Source organism: Panthera onca, chromosome B2 (genome assembly GCF_046562875.1).
Source record: "Panthera onca isolate mPanOnc1 chromosome B2, mPanOnc1 haplotype 2, whole genome shotgun sequence".
NCBI classification, from domain to species: domain Eukaryota; kingdom Metazoa; phylum Chordata; class Mammalia; order Carnivora; family Felidae; genus Panthera; species Panthera onca.
Window position 1 is genome coordinate 74,205,832 of NC_138343.1, and position 27,749 is coordinate 74,233,580.

The 27,749-nt window shown below is 38.7% G+C and overlaps 1 protein-coding gene across 7 annotated transcripts in view; it reads right to left on the minus strand.

Annotated features, from left to right (window-relative positions):
• The window catches only part of UBE3D (ubiquitin protein ligase E3D), a 234,012-nt gene that overhangs the window by 91,101 nt on the left and 115,162 nt on the right, over positions 1 to 27,749 (minus strand). Inside the window, exon 10 of one of the 7 annotated variants that reach the window (XM_078447115.2) lies at positions 25,764 to 25,934. The exons of the other annotated variants lie outside the window; for them this stretch is intronic. Coding sequence (XP_078303241.2) covers positions 25,908 to 25,934 — 27 coding nt within the window. The 3' untranslated portion in view covers positions 25,764 to 25,907. Of the gene's footprint in view, positions 1 to 25,763; positions 25,935 to 27,749 lie in introns of those variants that run through there. 7 annotated transcript variants of the gene reach the window in all.

Genomic DNA, 27,749 nt, shown 5'->3' on the forward strand with positions numbered 1-27,749 from the left:
CTCACCACTGTTATTCAACATAGTATTAGAAGTCTTAGCCTCTGCAATCAGACAACACAAAGAAATAAAAGGCATCCAAATTGGCCAAGAGGAGGTCAAACTTTCACTCTTTGCAGATGACATGATACTCTATATGGAAAACCCAAAAGATTCCACCAAAAAACTGCTAGAATTGATTCATGAATTCAGCAAAGTTGCAGGATATAAAATCAATGCACAGAAATCGGTTGCATTCCTATACACCAATGATGAAGCGAAAGAAAGAGAAATCAGGGAATCGATCCCATTTACAGTTGCACCAAAAACCATAAAATACCTAGGAATAAATCTAACCAAAGAGGTGAAAAATCTATACACTGAAAACTATAGACAGCTGATGAAAGAAACTGAAGAAGACACCAAAAGATGGAAAAAGATTCCATGCTCCTGGTTAGGAAGAACAAATATTGTTAAAATGTCGATACTACCCAAAGCAATCTATATATTCAATGCAATCCCTATCAAAGTAACACCAGAATTCTTCAGAGTTAAAAAATCGTAAAATTTGTATGGAACCAGAAAAGACCCCAAATAGCCAAAGTGATCTTGAAAAAGAAAACCAAATCAGGAGGCATCACAATCCCAGACTTCAAGCTATACTACAAAGCTGTAATCATCAAGACAGTATGGTACTGGCACAAGAACAGACACTCAGATCAATGGAACAGAATAGAGAACCCAGAAATGGACCCACAAACACATGGCAAACTAATCTTTGACAAAGCAGGAAAGAATATCCAATGGAATAAAGACAGTCTCCTCAGCAAGTGGTGCTGGGAAAACTGGACAGCGACATGCAGAAGAATGAACCTGGACCACTTTCTTACACCATACACAAAAATAAATTCAAAATGGATGAAAGACCTCAATGTAAGACAGGAAGCCATCAAAATCCTCGAGGAGAAAGCAGGCAGAAACCTCTTTGACCTTGTCCACAGCAACTTCTTACTCAACATGTCTCCAGAGGCAAGGGAAACAAAAGCAAAAATGAACTACTGGGACCTCATCGAAATAAAAAGCTTCTGCACAGCAAAGGAAACAATCAGCAAAACTACAAGGCAACCGACAGAATGGCAGAAGATGTTTGCAAATGACATATCAGATAAAGGATTAGTATCCAAAATCTATAAAGAACTTATCAAGCTCAATGCCCAAAAAACAAACAATCCAGTGAAGCAATGGGCAAAAGACATGAACAGACACTTTTCCAAGGAAGACATCCAGATGGCCAACCGACACATGAAAGAATGCTCCACATCACTCATCATCAGGGAAATACAAATCAAAACCACAATGAGATACCACCTTACACCTGTCAAAATGGGTAACATTAACAACTCAGGCAACAACAGATGCTGGCGAGGATGCGGAGAAAGAGGATCTCTTTTGCATTGTTGGTGGCAATGCAAGCTGGTGTAGCCACTCTGGAAAACAGTATGGAGGTTCAAAAAACTAAAAATAGAACTACCCTATGACCCAGCAATTGCACTACTAGGCATTTATCCATGGGATACAGGTGTGCTGTTTCAAAGGGACACATGCACTCGCATGTTTATAGCAGCACTATCAACAATAGCCAAAGGATGGAAAGAGCCCAAATGTCCATCAATGGATGAATGGATAAAGATGTGGTATATATATATACAATGGAGTATTACTCAGCAATCAAAAAGAATGAAATCTTGCCATTTGCAACTATGTGGATGGAACTAGAGGGTATTATGCTAAATGAAATTAGTCAGTCAGAGAAAGACAAAAATCATATGACTTCACTAATATGAGGACTTTAAGAGACAAAACAGATGAACATAAGGGAAGGGAAACAAAAATAATACAAAAACAGGGAGGGGGACAAAACAGAAGACACTCATATGTGGAGAACAAACTGAGGGTTACTAATAGGGTTGTGGGAGGGGGGATGGGCTAAATGGGTAAGGGGCATTAAGGAATCTACTCCTGAAATCATTGTTCCACTATATGCTAATTTGGATGTAAATTTAAAAAAATAAAATAAATAAAATAAATAACAATGCTTTTTGAATTTATTTACTTGCTATGAGTTTAAACATTCTCCCAAATGTTTGTTTAATAATTTGTTTTTCTTGTAAATTGGTTAATTGTGAATTCATGTCCTTTTTCTTTACCTACCCATAGGGGGTTTAATTTTTTTAATATTTTATAAAAGTTCTTTAGTAAATGTTAATATGTTTTTGATGCAGTGAAGAAATTAAGTGCAAGGCACAGTCTCATCTCGCTAAATCCTTAAAAAAAAAAAAAAACTTGAATTAAATATCTAATTTAATTGCCCCCAAATTATAAAAGAGGAACCAAGATTCCGAGAAGGTAAGCAAATTCTGCTCACTACTATAAGCCAGGAATAAGACCGGGTTTGCAACCAGGTCTCTGTTTCTGAGCCTAGTATTCACTCCATCATAAAAGCTCCCTTCTACCTAATTATGGCGAGAGATAATTGCTATAGTAACTTTAGTTGAAAAAAGAATCCATAATATTCCAATTTTAAACCAGATTTAGTAGCAGTTAAAATGATGCAGGTACTCTATTTTTTGAGAAGAAAGTAGATTACTTTTTTTGGATTAGATGTAAACAAGAGAAAGAAAAGGCAGGATTTAAAATAAAGCCCTTCTTGTATAGAGAAAATAATTCTTTGATTAGAAGGGAACGTGTCTGGCAAATGAGGAGAGCCAACGGGATGGATGAGAAATTGGCATAAAATCTCGGAAAGGAATTTTTGTCTGTAAGTTTAAAAAGTAGGATGAATAATACTGGCATAGTTTAGGCAGTTCAGTAAAAAGGATTATAACTTGGAATAATCAAGTAACAGTTAAGGACTGGCAAGTAAGAGGATCAAATTATAACCAGATGTTTATTTTCTTTAGCCATTTACTACTTAGGCATTACTTTGAAAATATAATATTTAAAGGCACATAAATCTTTAAAAAGGAAAACATAGTAACATATCCATTTTTAAATAAACATCATTTATTTCTTAAGCCTGTTATTTGGAGTTGCTAGGAATAAACAGGGATCATAAAACTGGTAATCTATTTATTTTAAAGAACGGGTGGAGAATGGCTTATGAGGATTTTAGAATTATAAAATGAAACGAAAGTAAACTCTGGTACTGACACAGGGGAACACTGAGGAGGACAATGCTATGTGATGTTTCACCACAAGCTTCACCTTTTTTCACTTTAGGTCACATGCAAAACAAAGAGGGGCTCTTTTACACGGGACTGCTCATGGAGCTTCTCCAAGTCAACAACAGCTTAGGGTCTGGTGCTAGGAAAGGGTAGGTAGAGATCAAGGTTCAGAGTGGTAAGTTTTGTACCCATCATCTAAGCTCCAGGAGAAGCCAGAACAATCAGAGAGGTACTCAGAAGGTACTAAAGGGTGAACTCTAAGTGATATGGAAAGACTGCACAAAGCCGGAGACAGAGTATATGAAACAGAGAAATGAAAAAACAGATTAGCGTGAGAAGGCAGCACTCTGTACACAGCTAGAAGCTGTAGGAGACCAGAGATCCAGACTCTGGACTGAGGGAAAGAGGAGACTAAACCTGCCCCTTCTCCCTTCCTGCCTGAGCTGAATGACCACTCAGAGCCTCAGCTCCCTCTGGGTCTGCCCACTGATGGCTGTAGGAATTAGTGATAAGGTAAATAGCCTGGCAGGCACTGGAACAGATGAGTCCCTCAATAAATGAATACAGATAATTATTATTACTCAACCTAAATGTTTTACGTATTTTACTATTAAAAAATGTTTATTTAGTTATTTTGAGAAAGAATGAGCAGGGAAGGGGCAGAGAGAGAAGGAGAGAAAGAATTCCAAGCAGACTCCATACTGTCAGCAGGAAGACTGGCGTGGGGCTCGAACTCACAAACTGTGAGATCATGACTTGAGCCATAACCAACTGAGCCACCCAGGTGTCCCTTATAAGGTATTTTAAATATTGCTACAGATGCATTTTTTCTGTCTGCTATTCATGAATGAATCTATGTTTCTTTAATTATTTTGAAAGAGTACAAATGGCTGATTATATATATAAAATAACCAAGGTTTAAGTGAGGTTTTTTTTTTTTTTTTTGGCTTATACTACCTTAAGTAACAATGACAGTTACCAGTGACCAGTGACAGTTACCAAAATTGCAGATATTAAAGAAAACACTGCCACCCTATAGTGTTTGCAAATAAAGAAGGTAGATGTAAGATGTAAAGAATGTAGCGCAAAATATCACCTGCTACTTAAAAAATAACTCCAAGCCCAGGTGCCACTGATAGTATTGCGTAGGGGTTCTCTGAAGGTGTGTAATGGGTAGGATTCCTAGGGGTTCAGACCAGCACATCCTTTGTTACTAACATAATCTACTCATTAAAAACTCAGCTCTGAATCCAGGATGACTGACTACATTGTGAGTCTTTACTACATGAAATTATTTGGCTGAATTTATAATAATCAGGCCCCTACCAAATACAGTAAAACCTTGGTTTGTGAGCATAATTCATTGTGGAAATATGCTCGTAATCCAAAGCACTTGTATATCAAAGTGAATTTCAAGAACCATTGTCTCAGTTGTGATCTTGTGATATTTGGTGTCATGTACTACTCGTATTACAAGGCATTGCTTGTTTATCAAGTTAAAATTTATTAGAAATGTTTGCTCGTTTTGCCCAATACTCACAGAACAAGTTACTCGCAATCCAAGGTTTTACTCTATATCCAAATTATATCATAACATTAACTAGAAAGAAGAGTCTGATTATTCAAGACATTCTAGAAAACAACGGGAATGAATGGGTGGCTATAAATGCAACCCAAAACCACTCAATCATTAGTGTATTACAATGTGAACTGGACTTTTCTGGCTATTGGGGCATCAAATACTCAGAAATGACCAAAGTTCAGTGATATTTTGTTGGGACATACCATCATTCTTTAAAATCAGCTAACTGCCATAAAATGCTAAGATCTGGATCTTGCCATTTCTCCACAAAAATGCAGGTTGTAGGAGCTGGCATCACCGATTAACTGAGGAATTTGCATATTTCAGTGAAAGTCAGGGCTGGCACAACATGTACCTGAAAGAGGTAGCCGGGTTTAGGAGAAAGAACACATGTATTTTCCAGAGAAAACGTGGTCAGGTTGCTCGGTCTTCATGCCTTAGTTGGGGCTATGAGATGGGCTTCCCTCTTCCCCTGCTGGTCAAGGATTACACCAGACAGGACAGTGTTTGTGACTGGCCCCAAACAGGCAATCTCTTCCCTACACTTGTGCCTGGAAAAGTTTTCTTAGCCAAAAGCCTTCCTCTATGCCTAAAAGGGGTCTGAAATTCATGACTGGTAACCTACAAAATTAAATATCAAGTATCTAGGGGTACTTCATAGTAAAAGGAGAAAAAAAACTTTCAGGATTAGAGAAGTTTTAAGAGGAGACACAGAAACGTTAAGTTTTGATCTGATGAGAGTAAAGACTGTATTAGTTGTCCAAGTCATAAAACCATGAGAAAAAAATACATTATGATTTGATGGGGAGGGAAGAAACTTTTGAAACTCACATATTGTTTTGGGTATCTTTAACACACCGCAATTGCTAACAGGCTGCGAGCATAAACAATATTCCACTGGGTGTGCTGTGCTCTCAGAACTATTCCACCTGATATAGGCTTTAAACACTTTTGACAAATGTTTTCTATTTTCCATTGATCTAGGGGTAAAGAATTTCTTTGAAAAGGAACAACGTTTCTTAAAAATTTCCCTGAAGTTTCTTTCCCTGAAAGGTCTTCATCTTTCTAAACTGGGAGAAATAAGTGGGCCCAGATGGCAGTCCCCCAGTCAGGATATTTGGGCAACCAAGACCCAGTGTGAGGTTAAGTGTGTACAGTCCTATTCCTTTTCTACGGAACCCTAGGTTCGTAACATTAGTATGGTGCTAATAGCCTGGTTCCTTTAGGGGGATGGTATTTAGAGATCACAACTACAGATGGCACTCTGTACATGTGACCTCATGTATACACGTATACATAAGCCACTCTCCTTCTGGGATGCAGCATGTTTCCTTTTCAAAGTGCAGTGAGAAAATACCAAGCTTCAAGTGCTCGTTTCCAGTTCAGAAACCAAGTCCTAAACGACTCAGAGTCGAATCCTTTTGTCTGGTCAGCCAGAGGACAGGTCAAAAAAATACCACATTAGTAACAAATTATTTTGGTGGACAGAAACCCAAGACAAAGAAAGCTAATGAGTCCCTTCCTTTTCCACTGGAATTAAAAGGAAATTGCTAAGTTCCATTATGAGAACTTAGATGGAAAAAGGAATCTTTCTGGATAGAGAATGTAATTTTTTTTTAACTAGGTAAAGACATTTCCATATGAGTAAAAGAAAAATGCTTCCAGAAAAAGACTCACCAAGAATCTCCTTTGGACATGGAATTAACAAAAGTGACTCACTGCCTTGTGTGGGGACAGGTCCCTACTGGTAATTTGTTTGTCAAAGCTGTGGAAGGATGACATAGGGCTGATCACTGTATGAGGCTGTGGGCATTCAAAGGTTATCTATCGCAAAGAAAATAAAATTAGTTTTGTGTACTTGTCTGGCTAGTTAGGAGGAGTATTTCTGACTTCACTAAAGGAAAATACTTTCTAAACCCCAAACTTCTGTTTGGAAATAGAGATGAGAACAAAAAATAGAAGGGTATGTTTCACAGTTTTATAATTTGACCAAATTTATTCACAAGGCGAAAGGGTTTTCAGTCCCTGAGGAATAGAAGCAGGTTCCTATAAGGCTACTATGTGGAGGATAAGGGGTAATGGGGACTCCCACAAATTAACCATAATGTGACTTAAAAAGGCACTTTAAAAAAGAAGATAAATGACCAAAAAGCATCTGAAAAGGTGCTCAACATCCCTGGTCAACAGAGAAATGCAAACAAAAGTCATAATGAGATATCCACCAGAAGAGCTAAAATAAAAAAGACTGACAACTCAAAATGATGTTGCTGTTGATGACAACATAGAACAGCTCTAACACTCCTAGAAAGCCGCTGGGCAAGCAAAATGGCATAACCACTTGCAGAAGTGTTTGGCAGTTTATTAGAAGTTAAATGTACACCTACCCTATAACCCAGAAATTCCACTCCTAGATATTTACTGAGAGAAATGGAAATATGTCTACAAAAAGACATCCACAGAATATTTGTCTTAGCCTTATTCAAAATAACCCCAAATCAGAAACAACCCAAGTATCCATCAACAGCAGAATGTATTAACAAATTGTGGCATATTCATATAATGGGTCACTATTCTGCAGTAAGAAGAATAAACCACTGGTAAATGCAGTAACACAGATAAATCACACACACACACACACACACACACACACACACACACACACACACACACAAAACATGTTAAGTTTAAGACAGCAGACAAAAAAAAAAGTATATAGTGTATGATTCAGTTTATACAAAGTTTAAATACAGGTAAAATGAACTTAAGATGATAAAAATTAGATGCTGTGGTTTTGGGGGGAGGGTGGATTAATCAAAGAGCCCAAAGAGAACGTTCTGGAGGAATGGATATGACTTATATCTTCTTTTCTGAATGGTAGTTACACAGCTGTATGTCAGTGGTTCTAGACCAGGGTGATTTTGCATCCTAGGGGACATTTGGCAAGGCTTGGAGACACTTTTAATTGTCATGACTAGGGGGATGCTACTGGAGTCTAGTGGCAAAAGGCCAGGGATGAACAGGACAGTTTCCTTATAACAAAGAATTATCTAGTCGAAAACAAGGGTCCAAGAAACCTAGTGTATATACAATTGTCAAAACTCATCAAACAGAAAAGTTAAGATCTGCACATTTTATTAAATGTTAATTATTACAAAAAGAAAAAGAGAAAGAAAGAAAGAGACAGTGGGAGGGAGGGAGGAAGGGAGGAAGGAAGGAAGGAAGGGAGAAAGAACTCAACAAACCCCCTCAAAGTGTATTGGTGAAGATACACTTTTTAAATGTATTTTTTTTTTAATTTACTTCTAGGACTGAGAATTAATTATAACTCACAAATTAGATTATCAGCTGTTTATTTTTTTTTTTAAGGATATCCATCACACAGCTTAAGTTTATTTATTTATTTTTGAGAGAGAGATTGAGAGAGAGCAAGCAGGAGCAGAGAGAGAGGAAGAGAGAGAATCCCAAGCAGACTCTGCACTGTCAGTGCAGAGCCTGATGCAGGGCTCAAACTCATGAACCATGAGATTATGACCTGAGCTGAAATCAAGAGTCAGACGCATAACCAACTAAGCCACCCAGGTGCCCCCAAAATCTCATATTTTAAACCTATGAGAGTTCAGCTGCTCAATAAATGCATTTCATATCCAAACTGTACTCAATTAACGTTTACTGAAACAAAAAAACGTTGAAGGAACTTCCAAGTTTCTGGTTCTACATGTAAGAAGCTTAGAAATTGTCATTCCATAACAAACAAGTAAAAAGTGTGAACAGACTGAAAGGTCAAAAACTCTTCTTGGATCAGTAAGAGAGAGGAGGACACGGGGCAAACCATTGCCTCCAAGACTGGAGAGGTAAGAGAATACAGGGAGTCATGGCTTACTGGAGCAGAGATTTAAGAGCGGCGACTGCTGTGGGCACCAGTGCCAGGACAGGAAAACCTGAACCGATAATTGATGAAGTGCTGGAGACTCAGTGTGGAAAAATCTGAGAGCTAAAAACTCCAGGGAGGTCCGTCATAGTGAGCTCGCGCAATTTTGTGAGATTCACCTCCTGGGGCTCTACCAAGTTCTCACAAGTAAATATCAGGGAAAAAAAATTTCCTCATGCTTCCAGCAGGGGGAGGGAAAAAAAGAGTTCTATTTTGAAATATACCAGAGCAAGTATTCTCTTCTTAACAAGGTCTATCTTCTGGGAAAACCAGTTAACCACAGCCTAACTTGCCAGGCTATTATCAGAGCCTAATGTACCTGAGTAAAGGGAAATACCCAACTCCAGTCAGCTCTAGCAATCCTGTACCACCTAAGGGGAGAAAAATAACCCTGAGAAACAGTTATGTAGTTCACAGTCCAGAGGCATAGGCTCAATAAAGGACTGAGATCCAATTATAGGACTACAGAACACTTAACCCTCTTTATATACCTCACCACCATACTCTTAAAGGCCTGTTTACAGCAGTTCCTTTTACCTACTGCATCATGTCCGGCTATCAAGAAAAAAATTACAAGGCATATGAAAAGTTAAAAACCAAATTTGAAGAGACAGAGCAAGAATCAGAACCAGACATGGCATGTTGAAATGATCATACTGAGAATTTAAAACAACTATAATTAACTTGCTAAGAACTCTAATAGGTAAAACAGAGCATGTAAGAACAGATATATAATGTAAGCACAGAGATGGGAGTCCTAAGTAAGAATCAAAAAGAAATGATGGAGATCAAAAACACTGTAACACAAATGAAGAATGCCTTCTATGGGTTAAATAGTAGACTGGACACAGCTGAGAAAATAACCACTGAACCTGAGGCTGTATTAACAGAATCACTGAAAACCAAAAAGCAAAGAGAAAAAAAAAACACTGAAGAAAAAAAACCCCAGAATATTCAAGGAATGTTAGAAAACTACGAAACATGCAACACGTGTAATGAGAATACAAGAAAGGAACAGAAGAAGTACCTGAAAAAAAAAAAGTGAGAATTTCTGCCAAATTAATGTCAGATACCAAACCACAGATCCAGAAAGCTCAAAGACCATGCAGCAGGATAAATGCCCCCCAAAAACCCCACTACACTTAGCCACATCATTTTCAAGTACAGAAAATCAAAGATAAAGAAAAGATCCTGAAAGAAGCCATAGGGGAAAAACACCTTACCAACAGAGGAACAAATATGAGAATCAGAACCAATTTCTCCTCAGAAACCATCTAAACAAGAAAGTAATATGAAATATTTCAAGTATTAAGAGAAAAAAAAAACCCACCAGCCCAGATTCTGTACCCTGGAAAATCAACCTTCAAAAGTGAAGGAGAAATAGAAACTTTCTCAGAAAAACAAAAGTTGAGGGAATTTGTTGCCAGTAGACTTGCCTTGGGAGAAATGTTAAAAGAAGTTCTTTAGAAGAAACATGATATAGGTCAGAAACTCAGAACTACATAAAGAAAGGAAGAACATGGAAGAAGGAATAAGGGAAAGTAAAATACAACCTTCTTAAAAATTGTTCTAACAGATAACAGTTCGTTCAAAAAATAATAACAACAATGTATTTGATTATGTATGCTTAGATACACATATATCTTGTGTGTGTGTGTGTGTGTGTGTGTGTGTGTGTAGTATATATAAATGAAATGAATGACAGCAATGATACAAGGGACAGGAGGGAGGAAATAGGATTGTTTCATTATTATAAAGTACACTATCTGTGACGTGGTATAGTTTTATGTGAAAGTGGATTTGGATTGTTGTAAGTATATATTGCAAACTCCAGGGCAACTACTAAAAGTATAACTATGATGCAAAAAAAGGAGAGAAAATGCAATCCTATAAAATGCTCAGTTAAAACCATAAAAGACAGAAAAGGAGAGGAAGACAAAAACAGGAACAAAGAATAAGGCAACAAATAGAAAACAGCAACGAATATGGTATATATTAACCCACTTATTATGAATCATCACTTTGAACATCAATGGTCTAGATGCACCAATTAAAAGACCAAGATTGTCAGAGTGAATCAAAAATAAGACCATCCAGATGGCAAACAGACACATGAAAAGATGCTCAACATCGCTCATCATCAGGGAAATACAAATAAAAACCATAATGAGATACTACCTCACACTGGTCGGAGTGGCTAAAACTAACAACTCAGAAAACAACAGATGCTGGGAAGGATGTGGAGAAACGGGAACCCTCTTGCACTGTTGGTGGGAATGCAAACTGGTGCAGCTGCTCTGGAAAAGTGTAGAGGTTCCTCAAAAAATTAAAATAGAATTACCCTACAACCCAGAAACTGCACTACTAGGAACTTATCCAAAGGATACAAAAATGATTATTAGAAGGGGTACATGCACCCCAATGTTTATATCAGTACTATTAACAATAGCCAAATTATGGAAAGAGCCCAAATGTCCATCAACTGATGAATGAATTAAGATGTGGTATATATAGACACACACACACACACACACACACACACACACACACACACACACACACTCTCACTCACTCACACTAGAATACTCAGTGATGAAAAAGAATGAAATCTTGCCATCTGAAACAAATGGATGAAACTGGAGGGTATTAGGCTAAGTGAAATAAGTCAGAGAAAGATATCATATGATTTCAATCATATGTGGAATTTGAGAAACTTAACAGATGACTATAGGGGAAGGGATGGAAAAATAAGATAAAAACAGAGGAAGGCAAACCATAAGAGACTCTTAAATTCAGAGAACAAATTGAGGGTTGACAGGGGTGGGGAAAATGGGTGATGGGCTTTAAGGAGGAAACTTCTTGGGATGAGCACTGGGTGTTAGATGTAAGTGATGAATCACTGGATTCTACTCCTGAAGCCAAGACTACATTGTCTGTTAACTCACTTGAGAATAAAAAATAAGGCAAACCCAATGTTGTCTACAAGAAACTCACTTTAAATATAAAGAGACATACAGATTAAAGTAAATGGGGGGAAGATACCATGCTAACACTAATCACAGAAAGTAGAAGTAGCTATTATTTTCAGACAAAGCAGACCTCTAAGTTATCAGGGACAAAGAAAGGCATTAACATCATGATAAAGGGGTCAATTCTCTAAGAAGACCTAACAATCCTTAAACTGTATGCATACAACAACAATGCATCAAGTTACATGGGGCAGAAACTAAGAGAACTGCAAGAAAGAGATGAATTTACTGTCATAGTCGGGAGACTTCAACACCCTCTATCAGAAATGGACAGACCCAGCAGGCAGAAGATCAGTAAGGACAAAGTAAAATGTATAAAGAACTACAAATCATTAAGAAAAAGACAGGAAACTCCATTTAAAAAATGGACAAAAAGACTTGAGCAGACACTTCACAAAAAAGGGTATCTATGTGGCCCACAGACAGATAAGGTGCTCAACTTCATTAGTCATTAGGGCAAACAAATGAAAAGCACAATGAACTATCACCACATTTACCAGAAGGGCCAAAATGAGAAAGACAGAAAATACTCAGTGTTGTAGAGGATTTAGAGGAAACTAGAATTCATACGCTCTGGTGGGAGTTTAAATTAGTACAAATACTTTGGAAAACTGCCAAATATCTCCTAAAGCTGAACATCTATAATTTTCCTCCTAGGTAAATATCCACCAGAAAAGAACACACAAACACCAAAGACTATATAGGGCTGTTCATAGTAGTCCAGTTTGCAATAGCTACAAACTGTAAACAACCCAAGCATCTGTCCATAGAAGGATGGATAAAGTGTGTAGTTTCCGTTCATAAACTAATATTCTACAGCAGTGAGAACCACTGACCGACCACCCCAGGCAATCATAATGTTGAAAGAAGGCAGACACAAAGGGGGAAATAGTATATAATTCAGCTTACAGGCTATTTTGGAATAGGCCATATTCATCAACTATGACAGAAGTCAGGGTGGAGGTTGCCCTTTGGAGGGCAGGATTCACACCCTATTTATTATTTCTTGATCTACATGCTAAATAGGTGGACCCACTTTTTTTTTAAGTTTATTTATTTATTTTGAGAGAGAGAGAGAAAGAGAGCAGGAGAGGGGCAGAGAGAGAATCCCAAGCAGGCTCTGTGCTATCAGCACAGAACCTGACACAGGGCTCGATCCCATGAACCATGTGATCATGACCTGAGCCGAAACCAAGAGTTGGATGCTCAACTGACTGAGCCACCCAGGCACCCCAAGTGGACTCACTTCTTAAAAATTCACTGATGAACATTGGTGTGCTTTCCTGCATGTTATACTTCAATAAAAACTTGACTTATAAAATATCAAAAAAGAGGGATGGGGTCTGGGGAGTCATTTTAGCAACTCTCTTTTCAAACATGCTCTTCCTATTTTCCCTTCGTCCACTTGTATAACTCATACCTGGCACTCTACTTAAAAATTCCTGAAGGAATTAAATTTTGGCCTCAGGGAAATGTTTAGACAGTCCATGCACAGATAGTCCTGTGGTGAGAAAGCAGCATGGGACTGGAGTAGGGCCCAGTGCAGGCTGCAGGTGAGTCAGGCCAGATTTCCTAGTAAGCCCCACATTCCTTCACCCAACAACCCTGGAATGCCATACTCTTGCTGGGCCCATTTGCTCTGTGCTCAACTAAGGCATGGGGTCTGAGGCAGCCACAGTGAGCAGCAGGCACAGAGCAGGGTGAGGGTTTCCAAAGGGACGCCCTTTTGTCCCACAGGTCACAGTAACAAGCTGGCAACTGATTTGTGTGGTCCTATCTGAATCTCAGAGGAATTTCTAGCATAAAGTAAAAAGATGCTCTTAAAGTGGAAAGAAAAATGGATCTGAAAATGTAATGCTGTGAACTAGTTTATAGTACAGGTAATATTAACTCTGATGTTTGCAGAAAACAAGTAGCTCATGACTTGGGTTACTAAAGTTGAATTTCATAAACATTTTTTTTCCTTGGGGGAATCTGAACTGTATAATATTAGCCTTCCTGCCAGTGATTTTTCAGGCCTTCTCTAATGCTTACAGTGGTACTCAGAATACATTCTCTGCTAAGCCTGGAGGCAGCCCTGAGTCAGCTTTTCCCATTACCTGTATACCTAAGCCATTGAAGAGATATTATTCAGAAATGCCTCTGGAGGAGATGCTGCGGAACTCCTTCAATATTCTGGCCTTCTCCCCTGCCAAGAACTTTTTCTTTAAGTTTAAATTAACTGACTTTTAACGTAAGCATTCACATCTGCTTTCTTTCCCTTTAGGTTGGAGCTGCTGTTTCATCCTTTGGGTGGGGCAAACTAGGACTGCTAAGTTAAAAAAATTATCCACAAAAACTTCATCACTCACTCACTCTCGGAAGCTTGATGTTCTATGCTTGTCTCTAACCTTCATGTTGATTCTCCAGGATTCGAGGTCTATGAGCAATGAAGCCCATTAGCTAAATTCTTTTGGAAACCTGACAACCTCACACTGTGCAGTTGTTCCTGTGGGCACATCTGCTGCACAGTAGGGGAATGAAATTGGATGCAATCCTTTCCCCACCTCCTAACTTTACTGTTTAAAATGGCACTGAGTTTTAGAAGTGATAGGCGGTGGACAAGAAAGGCATCCTTATACTTTGGTCACTATCCTTGACATAGTCAAATGCTCCAGCTTTATGTTCATTTCTGAGTAAACACTTAAGCTTCTGAATCCAGAGAGCTACTTCTTAGAGTGGGACTCAAAAGACAAAGCACTAGTGATTTTTAACTCCCAAACCTAGCATGTGACATAGCTCCCTGGTACGTCCAGCAGCCCTGGCTCATGCACATAAACACTGATGGGGGGACCCCATATTTCTTCTTGCTGACACTTGGTGTTTTCGTTTTCCCAGCAAAAACCATTCTTATTCCCCCTCTGCACCCCAAAAATCAACCTTGCATGTGGAATGGTGATGTGTTGCCTATATCTCTATATAACCTTCCATAGGTCTGGCACACAGGAAGCTTTCAATAAATATTTTTTGGCTGGAAGGAATAAATGACTGAATTAATGAATTATGTAACTAGAATCTAGGCTTAGTAGATTTCTATAGGGGTATCAAAGAAAATACTGTTTTACAGGGTGGAGCTAAAAAGAGATTGGAATTTTGGTACTTTCAACCACAGTACTCCAATATTTGCATGTTACCAGGCAATGCACCCTGGCCAGAAAATGACTTTGTTTGGAGCTATGCCTAATCCTGCTTCACAGGCCTCAAAGTTGGGACCAAGGGGAGGAGACCCTCACTGCTCTTCTTAGCTCCATGAAGAGGTAACTATCACAGTGGGGTCCTGAGAATCCTGAGGATTCTCTTTCTTATAAAAGCTATTTATTGGGGGGGGGGGCTCTTGGGTGGCTCAATGGGTTGAGCCTATGACTTCGGCTGAGGTCATGATCTCAGTTTGTGAGTTTGAACCCCACATTGGGCTGGCTGCTGTCAGCACAGAGTCTGCTTCCCATCTTCTGTGCCCCCGTCTCTGCCCCTCCCCCCCACCCCTCCCCTGCCTGTGTGCTCTCTCACAAAAATAAATAAACATTTAAAAAAAAGTTATTTGTTGGGATAATACTGTAAGATTCGAAGAATTAGGATCAGGGGATAACAGTCTTCATGCTGAAAACACAAACTTAAACATGATCTCCATCATCAAGTGGCTTAAAATATAGGAATTAGGCAGGTGGTAACATGGACAATGTGAAGATTGTTCCCAGTGTTATTCTGAACACTGATGCATAGTTTGGTTCTCAACAATGACGACGGCTCACCAATTTCTCAAGTGTTTGCTTTCCATGCATATTTTGTGTCATTCTAGTCTGTTTAACTCAAAAGATTTAATCCCACAAGATCACCTATAATTAGAGAGTGATGATGCATTCTTAGAAGACAAATATAGACACCACAGAGGTGATGCATCAGCAGTCTGAAAATAATTAATGCTTATCCTCACAAGGCCACCTACACCAAGACACTTGGGAATAGTTCACTACTGCCATAATGTCATAGAAGGATGGCAAAATCATTTTTCTTATCTGCAGAAGTAGGTCACAGCAGGAACATTTGGCAAAACACACACACACACACCAAAACAGAGTGGACAAGAATGGGTTTTGTGACACAATCTTTTAATTTTTCAACTCAGTGTAAGACTTGATCATTGGTTCGCTCTGTAGTCTCTAATCATCTCCCTACATGCTAACAGGACCAGAACGAGGCTTTGAAATGCAGTATTTGCAAACATAGCAAAAGGCCCCATTTACCAGAAAGCTGCTTCTACACTGACAAGAGCTCAAGGATTTGAGACAGCCACTGATTTTGTTGTTGTTTTATTTCCAGTGACATGAAAATAAAACCTATCATCATAAATTAGCACATTTATCAGGAGTCTGAGCTAGGCAATATGTAGTCATGGTGGCTAGAGGTTACAGCATTTCCAGCAACCTTTTAAACTCAGCATATGGCACATGTGGGGCAGCATTTTCTGTCGAGATGTCTATTTAAACTCAAAAGACAGACCCTGCAAAGCTGATTTGAGTTGTGTGCATTGCACCAGTGCTGTTGCTTTCTAAATAATGAATCCCTTTCCTAGTGACAATGAAGATGGCAGTAAAAAGGGGTGGACAGTAGTGGGAAGGGGGACCATGACATTCACATGGATGATTTTATAATCTCAGGAAAGTCATCAGAGAGGCTTGAAACCCACACTGCCTCAGGCTTTGTCTTGTTATTGGTCAGAAAGACATGCAACATGATTCCTACACCGGCAGCTTTTTTTGGTCACTGCTGAGGCCCCGGACAATCAGGCACTTGGGTTCACAGACTGGCTGACACCGGACTTTCTTCTTGGGGAACAGATAAATCATCTCCAGGAAACCAGGCTCCTCTCCTAACTATGTGCTCTTATTGACCTATATTTTTAAAGAAATTTGTTCTGAAGTTGTGGTAAGGGCTAGAACCCATTCTTTGGCTCCAATTCAGAGACACTCATTTGGTGCAGTACTTCCTTCCTCTCTTCCCCCCAAATGTACTAAAAAGCTCTCCTCTGTCCTCTTTTTTTTTCTTTCCTTACTTTCTTCCTGCTCAGAGCAATCCTATTTCATTTTTCACAGAACATGATTTTCTGTGTTCACTTTATCATTTTTACTCCTTAGTGTCACTAATGACCTTCGAGCTTAGTTATTCTCTGCTTTCTCCTTCTACATTTATCCTTATTCCCCACCCCACCCCCCAACTTTAGCCCTGAAGGACAGCTGTACAATGAGTAAATTGTAAAGTTGTGTCACAGTTCCCCTAGGGACAATCTTCTTCTGTGAGCTATTAAATTAGAAAATGGTTTTTTTAAAAAAAAAACAACAACCAAGGCTTTGTACAGAGCACGCACAATCTTTACAATGTAAAATTAGTCCTTTTCCCAACAAAAGTGATGTAATACTTTACTTGTAACTGCACAAAAGGATTTAGGAAATAAAATATACAAAAAACCTATCAAGAGCTTTAAGGAGTTAGGTGCAAAGTTATATGATATTTTGCTCTTACAAGGTAGGTAATAAAGCCATGCTGGTGTGGAATGCTGTAATTTTGCTTTCTGGATTCACTATCACAAAATCAGTTCATTTAAACATTGAAAAATGACTTGGTTTTTATTCATGCACACATCCATTTACTCATCTGTTCAACATATTCATTGGGTTCTTCCAATGTGCCAGACAGAATAATAAAATCAAATCAAAATTAAAGAAACAACAAAAAATGATCTTTTTTTGTCTGATGGTTATCTTCTATTTTGGACATACCGCTCAGTTCAAAGATTATCTCATAAATTGCATTTACCTGCAGAAAATGAGGAGGAACGGTAATAAACCTATCTGCAGGCAGATTCACTAAGGCAGATGTGGTTTCAGAACACTCTGTAAAACCCATGACTGTTTCACTAGTTATTAACTGGTAGCCCAGTGGGCATGTACCACAGTGTTGGGTGGGGGGGAGGATTCTGGGCTTGGATTCTTGCTCTGTGGTTTGCTGCTTGTGTGCCTTTTCTTAGTCCCTCTGAGCCTCGGTTTCCTTCTGTGCAGAAGAGAACTAGCTGCATCAGTCCCAAAGGGTGGATATAATGATTAAATGAAATAAAATCCACAAATCTTCTATTATTGTGCCCGTCTCAAAGTTGATGCTCAATATATTATAATTTTAGCAGTATCATTATCATGGCTGGGGTTTACAGGCTCAGAGAAATGATTGCCTCAAACCAAGGAACTCTTTTTTTCTCTCAGAAGTGGAATGATAAAGTTGATTTCAAGGAGACACAGATTGAAAATTAGTGTATCCCATGTACTAGCCCTGCCCATTTTCTCTTGAGTTCTGCTAGTTCCCTCACTGAAGCACCCACTTATTATCTCCATAAATGCCCCCTCCACCAAGTACCCCATTCACTGACCTTACCTGTCACCATTATCTTTTTCTCTTTCTAGCTCAAACTTGTTTAGAGATAGCTTAACACAGGAAAGTAGTTAGTCCCTTTACATGAGTCAAAGAAAGGGAAGATAAATCAATTTTCTTTTTGCTTAGGGATAGAAATGATGAAAATGTGAAGAAGAGAATAGTAAGGACATAGGGATAATGGACCCCCCAAAAAAGAGGGACTTAATGATCCAAGCCTAATAACAGAAACTGATGCTTGGTTGTAGAGAGGACTACTGATTCCGTGTGTTCACCTGAATTTAGTTCACAGAATTATACAACGCTAGAGCTGGAAGAGATGCCAAAAATAGTCCAAGCCCATCTTTTTAGAGATAGAGAAACTGAGGCCCAGAGAAGTCTCAGAATTCTTGCTGAAGGCAACCCAGCTAATCGCTGAAGAACTAGGACTAGAATCTAGCTTTTTCACATTTTCATTCCAAGAGAAATTTAAATTGACTAGGGTACAGAGCGTTTAGGTGGTTGATGTTACTTTGTCTTTGTTTGCTATTGTGTTTTTGTCTACAGTGAAAGAGATTCAGTCCGACTTTTAAAAGAGGTCTGGACCTGTGGGGATTTACATCATGTGCCTGGTGGTGGTGGTGGTGGAACCGTCCATAAATGCCCTGAAATGGCATGTAAAATTTTAAGTGGATGTCCATTTTTCTAGGAATAAAGTCCAAAGCTTTAACACAGTCTCATAAGTATCAGTGAGCAAAACAAAGTTAATTGCAGTGGGTTGGGTTGAGACAAGAGTAATAAGACCAGTGATTTCCAAGCCACTGCAGGCTGGGATGCTTCCAGTGCAGACATGGAGGATGTGGTGTAGGGTGAAGCTAGCTGGCAGAGTGGACTCTGTGGTCCTACCTTGCCTTCCAGAAGGGAGGTTCTATTTTCTACATGCTTTCCACATTAGTGTTCCACTCAGTTTGCTAAAGGGAAGACTTCTGCTGCTTGCAGTAGTGGGGGATGAAAGCCACTGTTTACCATATTCTATAAAATTTTAAGAAAGGTGTGGTCCTCTGCCCATCTAAGAAAAATAATTTTCAGCATTCTACCCAGAGCCCCTTCTCCTGACTATATCTGTTGTTCTATATTTCTGTGTTTAAAATCAAGGTATCTCTTGTCTTCCCCTCATCTTCATGAATGCCTGCTGGTGGCAAGAAAATAAGGACCAGAAATTGAAAGTGGTTAGAAAAAAGAACCTGAATCCATCCTGTCTTATTCCGTGAGGAAGTCAGAAAAGAAAAAAGAAATCACTTTTTTTCTTTCCTGGCGTCTCACAGGATGATCTTCATCCCAAAGGCCTAGGTGCTGCCATACCTCATATTAGAAACCCTGAGTGGACTGTCCACCTTTTTCTTTTTTTATAACCTGAGAAAAATTCTCCCCTCCATTTTTCTCAGATAATAAAGAGTTGAGGGCATATATTTAGAAGCAAGTAGTTTTAAGTTTTATAGAATGTTCGATAACTTGGGATGGGGAAAAATGAGAACTAGCAAAAAGCAATAAAGCTTAGAAAGCAATATATTTGGTCATTTTCACCCCAAATTAGAACTTCATGCCCCTAAGACACAAGCCTAAATAATGTTGTTTGTGTTGCATTAACCTTAAGCTATAATATGGCAAAAGTAGATTACAGGAAATCACAAAAAACAGTTATAACATTAGCAGAAGCTCGCAGGAGTATTTTGGCAAGCAATCACTCTTACAGATTCAGTTATAAACAACAGGATCACGGCCTGGGCCTGTGTGAGTTTAGACACAATTCTCATATAAATATATGACTTCAAAAATAAGTACCATAATGAAAAATGACTACCCCATATTTTATTTGAGATTTGCTATTTCTCTTTTGTTTTTCACCCTTCACTTAACATATTTATGAAGGACGGGAGAGCCCTGGGGTTTGAGGGGTGGTGAGAGATCGTTGGTTCAACTCTACCTCTCCTCTCTCCACAGCTGTAACCATCTCTACTTGTCAGCATGGGCCGACTTGTCACTGAATAGCTGGGCCTATACCCAACAATTTTCTGGGTACTATATATTATTATAAAAGTATAAGATCATGTTCCTGTCTTCAAGAAATTTATCATCTCACTGGAAACCCTGGACATACATTTAAGCAGCTGTCAGTCATACTAAGTGGTGGCAGCCAGAGCAAGGAGTGATGAAAACACACATGTTAATCTTATTGCCTTCTTGTCATCCTTTACAGTTCCCAACATGAGGTGTATAACAGAGCTTGTTGAACTAGAGTAGCATAGATAATACAGTACTGGGCTGGGACATAAGGGGCCACATCTCTCATAGCAATAGAAGTAGATGTTTAAAATTAGAAATAGAAGGAATAGTCACAGGGATAAAAGTAACAACCATTTGGGGGGCCTGGTTGGCTCAACTGGTTGAGCATCCAACTGTTGGGTTTCAGCTTAGGTCATGATCTCACAGTTTGTGGGTTCGAGCCCCATGTCTGGCTCTGTGCTGGTAGGTGCTTGGAATTCTCTCTCTCTCTGCCCCTCCCCCGCTTGCACTGTCTCTGTCTCTCTCAAAATAAGTAAAAAAGTTTTCTAAAAAAAAAAAAAAAAGGTAACAACTATTTATTTAGCATTTATTATATTCCAAGTACTCCTTAATATATCAACATCCATAAGGTAAACAATATAATTAATAGATCAACAAACAGAGGCTCAGAGACATGTTTTGCCTGAGGTCCTAGAACCAGCACATGGAGTGGCTGAGCTTTCACATAGCATCTGTCTGATTTCTAAGACCATGCTGTGATCCTGATTCCTCAGTCCTTTTATTTCTGAGATTCCATAAATGTGTTAACACACCTATGATGATGCCTTCTTCAATTATGAAATATAGCAAAGCTCATAAAGTATGTAGTTATTTCTGCAGAAATTTTACTGACATCTAAGTATGTAATACTTTTCTACTTTTCATATTAATAGATCTTATAATGAGAGAGAGAACCATAGCATACACCTTATTATTAGTTTCCAGAGATTCATATCAAAGGATGGTACATTCAGAATAGATTCATAACTGGTAAATTGTTTAGCTATTTTATTTAGCTCTGATGAATGGAACATTGAGTTGAACTCAAGATATTTAAGCATTGGGATGGATGAATTCAGTGTTGGTGGGTGAAAGCAGATACAAATCCAATATATTTAATGATCCGTTATAAGAAAATGACTATAAACTAGTAACATCTACACACATTTCAAGTATAACTTTTAAATAGGAACAAATACAGTTGACTCAGCCTTCAGTTTGAGGAAAGTGCACCTATTAAGGTCCCATCTGCTGCTTGAAGAAAGTTAGCTGAAGGTGCATTCACTTCTGGATGCGGCAACAAATTAATGCAATGCCTGGGTGTGTTCAGCCAGACCCCATAATGCCAACTTTACTTACTTTTAGATTATTACATTATAGACGGAACCTTCCACTTTATCTATCCAGCCTCTGGGACTTGCAGCATCCCATAAGAGGTCAGACACTACAGTTATTAAAAGCTGGTTTTGGGGTGCCTACATGGCTCAGTCAGTGAAGCGTCCGATGCTTGATTTCAGCTCAGGTCATGATCTTGTGGTTCGTGAAATCGAGCCCCAGGTCAGGCTCTGTACTGACAGAGTGCTCTCTTGTGCACTCTCTCTCTCAAAATAAATAAATAAACATTACTTTTTTAAAAAAATGCTGGTTTCTGGGGTGCCTGGGTAGCTCAGTCGCTTAAGCATCTCACTTCTTGCAGTCTGTGAGTTTGAGTCCCGTATCAGGCTCTGTGCTAATAGCTCAGAGCCTGGAGCCTGCTTCAGATTCTGTGTCTCCCTCTCTCTCTGCCCCTCCCCTGCTCACGCTCTGCCTCTCTTTCTCAAAAATGAATAAACTTAAAAAAAATAAAAAATAAAAAAGCTGGTTTCTACAGATTGAATGTGAAAATTAAGGCTGACTGTAGAGAAGGGATACATGGGGCCACTTAGAGAACAAGGGAAAGGCTAAGGTTCTGCCTCAAAAATCCTGCATTAGCTTCCTTTTCTAAAGGATATCAAAGAAAATGACATTTCAAATGGAGAACTCTTTTCCAATTCTTATAAGGAAAAGAATTTCCACTTTCTCCTGAGAGATTACAGAAGCTCAACTGGGAAGAAAGGAGAAAGCAGAGGGCGATACTGGAGCAAACAGAGCAGCAGCAATGGCAGGAGGAAAGGAAGTTAGCTTCCTTGCTTTGGCAACCGTTTTGTGTTTGTCTTTCAGACGTCCTTTAATTTCTGAAAATGCAATGCTCAGTGGCCCTTCTCCTAGGGAAGTAAAAGGAAAGAGCAAGCAAATGACCTTTATTTCCTGAGCTTACCGTCACAGGAACCCTTCACAAATCTGAGCTTTCTATGCTATATATATGCACAATTTATGGTAAAGGTACAAGGTTTATAAAGTCATTTGACAAATGAGAAAGTGATGGTAGCAGGTACCAAGAAACATACCTGAGCTGATTCAATGAAAAAGTTGAAAAGAAGACCAAAGCATTTTCCAGAACACATTCCTAGTTTAGCTTAGATAATTACAGTCTTGTGGGAACATATGGTTCAGTGTAAACAGGATGACTTAACGAGACATAAACTAGTGTATTTTCGTTGCTGCTAAGGATTCCTTTCCAAATAGGTTATAAGAGTGTTCACTCTTGTGTAAGAAAGGCAGAAAGACTCCAGTGAGTTTGAATACTGGCCTCCCTTACCTTTCTTTGAGGCTAGAGCTTTCAGAGGCAAGGAAGAGGGCCACCCACAAGGATATAGCTGACTTCCTGAGACGCAACTCAGGGGAGGGGGTGGGTTGCTAAGTTCCAGAGTGGTGGCTCTTTTTTTAGTGCCAGGCCTTAGAAGTAGCAGATCAGGAGGGCAGATGATTATTAGGATGAGAGGGGAGACCCGGAGCACAGATCTCCATTACTAGCCTGGCATAGAGGGAGTCAAAATATCAGGGAAACTGCCCACTTTTGAATTGGCAAAGCGTTTTCCCAGATATCTTTTTCCTGATTTTCCTGCACTAATGGAGACTGGTTACTTTAGGGGAATGAAAACTTGGTTGAGAAAAACACACAGACATTGTTGTTTCAGTATTTATCCCCAAACTGGCAAACAGGAAACAGTGTCACACACGCAAAAGAAGGTTCACTAAAAACACCACTACCTGAGAAAACAGTACCTCAAATGCCACCACATGAAATTACTGTACTAAGAAAGTCACATTTTCCAAGTCTGATTCATAATATTAATGTTCAACTGGAAAAATATATGTAAATTTCCAAGAAACACTTCCATAGAGGGAAGTATACGTTAACACTATAACTGAATACCACACAGTTGGCTGAAGTTGAGAGAGAAGCGTTTTGGGATGAATTATGGAACAAAAGATATCCATGTCTAGCAATTAATCTCTGAAGTCCTTGGACAAAGTTTCTCTTCTCATCTAAGCTGACAAATGTGTTTTGGGATTTGATAGCCAGAAAAATCCTTGGGAGGTCTTTTAAGAGTAATTTTTCTTAGAGGAGGCAAAGTAGTAAAGAAGGCAAGGTGAATTGCCTTTAGTATATCTTTGACATGCTTATCTTTTTAATGAGGTAACACCACATTGATCTGCAACAATACAATTTAAATGGAAATTTAAGACATATTACACATTTTGCTGTCTTTCAAAATGCAATGCACCAAGCCTAAAAATATTTCATCAAGCATAATTTAACCTTTTCTTGATGACCCAAGGTCAGTATTATAAATTACCTATTAGTTGTGTGATCTTGGGCAAATCACCTGAACTTTCTATGCTTCAGTGTCCTCATCTTTACTATGAGAATTATAGAACACATCTATCATACAGAATAGTGGTGTTGGATTAAATGAGATGATTCCTGCAAAAGCACTTAGCATAGAGCCCTTTATGCCATTAAGAGACCCAAAATGGTAGTTACCGCTTCTTTTTAATATATTTCTCTGCTCATGATTGTGACCTAGAAAACTAAGTTGACCCATGAGTTTAACTTCTGAAGTTACCACTTAAAATTTCAAACTTATATTTCTCTTTTAGAAAAAAAAAAAAAGATCTAACTCCCATTTCAATATGGTAGACTTGATGTCAGCAGCAGCCCTCAGTATGAAAGACTAAAAATGCTGAATAAATATTCTTAAAATCTTTAAGTACATAGTTGAATTGTCAGGAGAATAACCAAATCTTATGAAGTAGGAAAGAATTCTGAAATCCCTTGGTAAGCCAGGTCTGAAGAGAGGGTTTTCCCAGAGGATTCTGCTCATCCTTGAAGGTCTGGACTAGAGCATGAGCTTTTTAACCTGTGGAATGCTAAGGGTCTGAGGACACGCCTGTGGCCCTGTAAAATAAAAGCTTGGATCAGAAGCCTTTGGATCAGAAGCCTTTGGGATCCCTGCCCTTCCTTCTCTGCCGTTCCCCCACAGTAAATGAATTGGAAAAACAATCTGTCTTCCAGGGGCAGGAGGGTGGGGAGGAAAGACACCCCTGAGAGTTCCTTGTCACAAGCCTACTCTTAGGAACGTCTGAGGATGGAATTCATACTACTTATGGGACCCCACAAACAATCCTCTCTGCAGGAATATACTTTCAACCTAGGCCTCAAAGAGCTCCCAGAGATAAATACCAAGGAGGAGCTCACAGTCACTACCACTTACCCACTTCGTGAGCACAACTTTCAAAATATTTCTGTGACTCAGTTTCCTCATGTAACAAATGCAAATGATAATAGTAATTATAAAAAAAAAAGTTATAAAAAAACAAAACCACAAAAAAGCCAAATTTATTAATGCAATTTAAAAAATCTGAAAATTGGTCATTAGGGCTATGTCTAACTTTTTAAAGTGTGGTAATGGTATTATGGTTATTTTTATTTTTATTTTATTTAAAAAAATTTTTTAACATTTATTTATTTTTGAGACAGAGAGAGAGAGAGAGAGCGAGAGCGAGCATGAACAGGGAGGGTCAGAGAAAGAGGGAGACACAGAATCCGAAACAGGCTCTAGGCTCTGAGCTGTCAGCACAGAGCCCGACACGGGGCTTGAACCCATGGACCTCGAAATCATGACCTGAGCTGAAGTCGGATGCTTAACTGACTGAGCCACCCAGGCGCCCCTATGGTTATTTTTAAACTGAGCTTTTAGATATACATATAAAATATTTATAGATGAAAAATAGTACTTATAATGGGGACTCTTGAAAAGATTACAAGAATTACTATGTATAAAAGGGCTCAGAAGAGTGACTACCACAGAGTAAATATTCAATAAATATTAGCTATTATTAACTGATATGGGAAACAAATGAAGAGAGTAGGATTTGACTTTATAAACAACCTGATTCCGCTTTTGTAAATACAACTGCTCTCTTTCTCTCTTCAACTACCCTCCTCCCGCCCAAGCATGCCTGCAAAGAAAACACTGGAAGGAAACACACCAAAATGCTAACTCTGGAGGAGGGGAAATTTATTTTCCTTTTTAGACTTTTAAGTTTTAAAATTCCCAACCATCATTATATATTTGTTTTAAAATTAGAAAGAAATACTTTAGGAAAAAAAAAGACTCCTGTTTCTTCTAGTTGAATCCTGGTACCCCCCCAATGCTAGCGTGCTCATTTTCTTCATAGAGATCCAGTTTAGCCACATTTCCAGGTTAGTAGGTAAGATAAGAGAAAGATGTCTAAAGGAAAAAAAAAATATATATATATCAGAGGAAAATTAGCAGGTTCCCACGTCATGGAGGAAACAAATAGTTTCAATATTTCTGTGCAGAAAAACAGACTGGCTAGGTGGCATTCACAGTAAAAGCCAACAGAAGCTTGGGGGTAAGGAAGAGGAGGTTTTTATTCCCTAAGGTTTAACTTGCTTAGCTTCTGTGGTTACGGCCCACAAAGTCAAGATGCCCTATATGTATAAAGACAAATATTTGAATGATAAGGACAAGCGACACAGTTAAGTCTGAAAACAAAGTCTACTTTAAAAATAAAATATATGATATGAAGAAGGAATAATAAGCCAGTCACCTTTCTTGTAATTTAGATATATTTTAGTCTTTATGAATCAATCTACTGTAACAAAACTGTCCCTGGAGTGCTGTCATATTTTCTGCTTGCCCAGCACCTTCTGAACACCCTTGAAATGTTTGAGGAATTTCTTTCTTTATTGGTCCTACTCTCCTAGGTCAGAGGCAGAAAACTGGTTTCCCCCACCTTCCATGAAGCCAGGGCAGCATTGTGGGACCAGACTCCAAACGGATGCCCTGCTCAGCACTTAGCTTTCAAAGTAAGTAACTTGGAAGATGAAATATGGAGAATCCTGCGGTGACCATGGAGGGAAGTGTCAGACTTTCTGAGGGCAGCAGGGTAGGGTCACCTGGAAAAGTGACATAGTGACATTTTCCCCAAAACAACCTAGGTGGCACACTGTGCTCTTCCTGGCTGCACATGTAACTAACTACCAGATAAATTCTGCTTTGCTCAAACCAGCCAGGGTGGAGTCTGTTGTTTCAAAGAAACAACCAAAAATTAGGAATGGTGACAAATGCAACCTCTAAAATATAAGGAATAACAGTAGATGCCCCACAGAATTACAAAAACATTAGATAACTAGTACTTGACTGGTAGGTCCTTTTTTCCTACTAAGTAGAGACTAAATTCCCATTACAAGTGGGGGAAACTTTTCCCAGATCACACACAACTTGTAAGTACATGGTACAACTGATATCCAAATCTACATATTTCTGGCTCCAGAGTGTGAAATCTTAAAACTGACATGGACTTCTCCCCTGACACAACCCAACAGGGGATATAAAACAGAGATCTAATGACACTGCAAAAACACTTCCTGAAGAGGAAAATCCCAGTTGCTTTTACCCAAGCCCTTTTTCAGGATGATTTTCAGTTCACTTTACTGTGGCTTCTAAACTGAAACACAGAAATGGAATGGAATCCACGTGAAAAGTGAGTAAGAATGCAAAATTTGGTCAGATGTTAAAAACGGATCCTGGGAATCACACATAGGAATGACTTTCTTTTTAAAGTCAATTCCTATCATTCACTAAAAACAAAACAAGACTACAAACCTCTCAGGGACATCTGAGAACATTATTAATGATGTTACATGTATCATAAAAAGCAGAGGAACAGGAAATAATATGAATTTTTAAAAATATGGTTCAGCTATATCCTGATTTCTGTAATCAGCTCTATATTGCAAATTGCCACTTCATCATGATAAATTTGCAAATGTATTGGGAAGCTTAAAAAGATCTTTCAACACCTGTTTTAGGGAGGCCAACCACCTTATATTAGCCCCTCTACACATTTAGAAAACAAGATTCATTTACCAAGTCTGCTTAAATCTTAAAACATGAATGCATTCAGTGATAATTTTATTTTGCAGAGTAGAAAAAAGCACAAGGGAGCTTCTAAATGTTGGCTCTCATTATACTTCCAATTATTTCAATTATTTCAGATTATGCATAAGGCAATTTCCC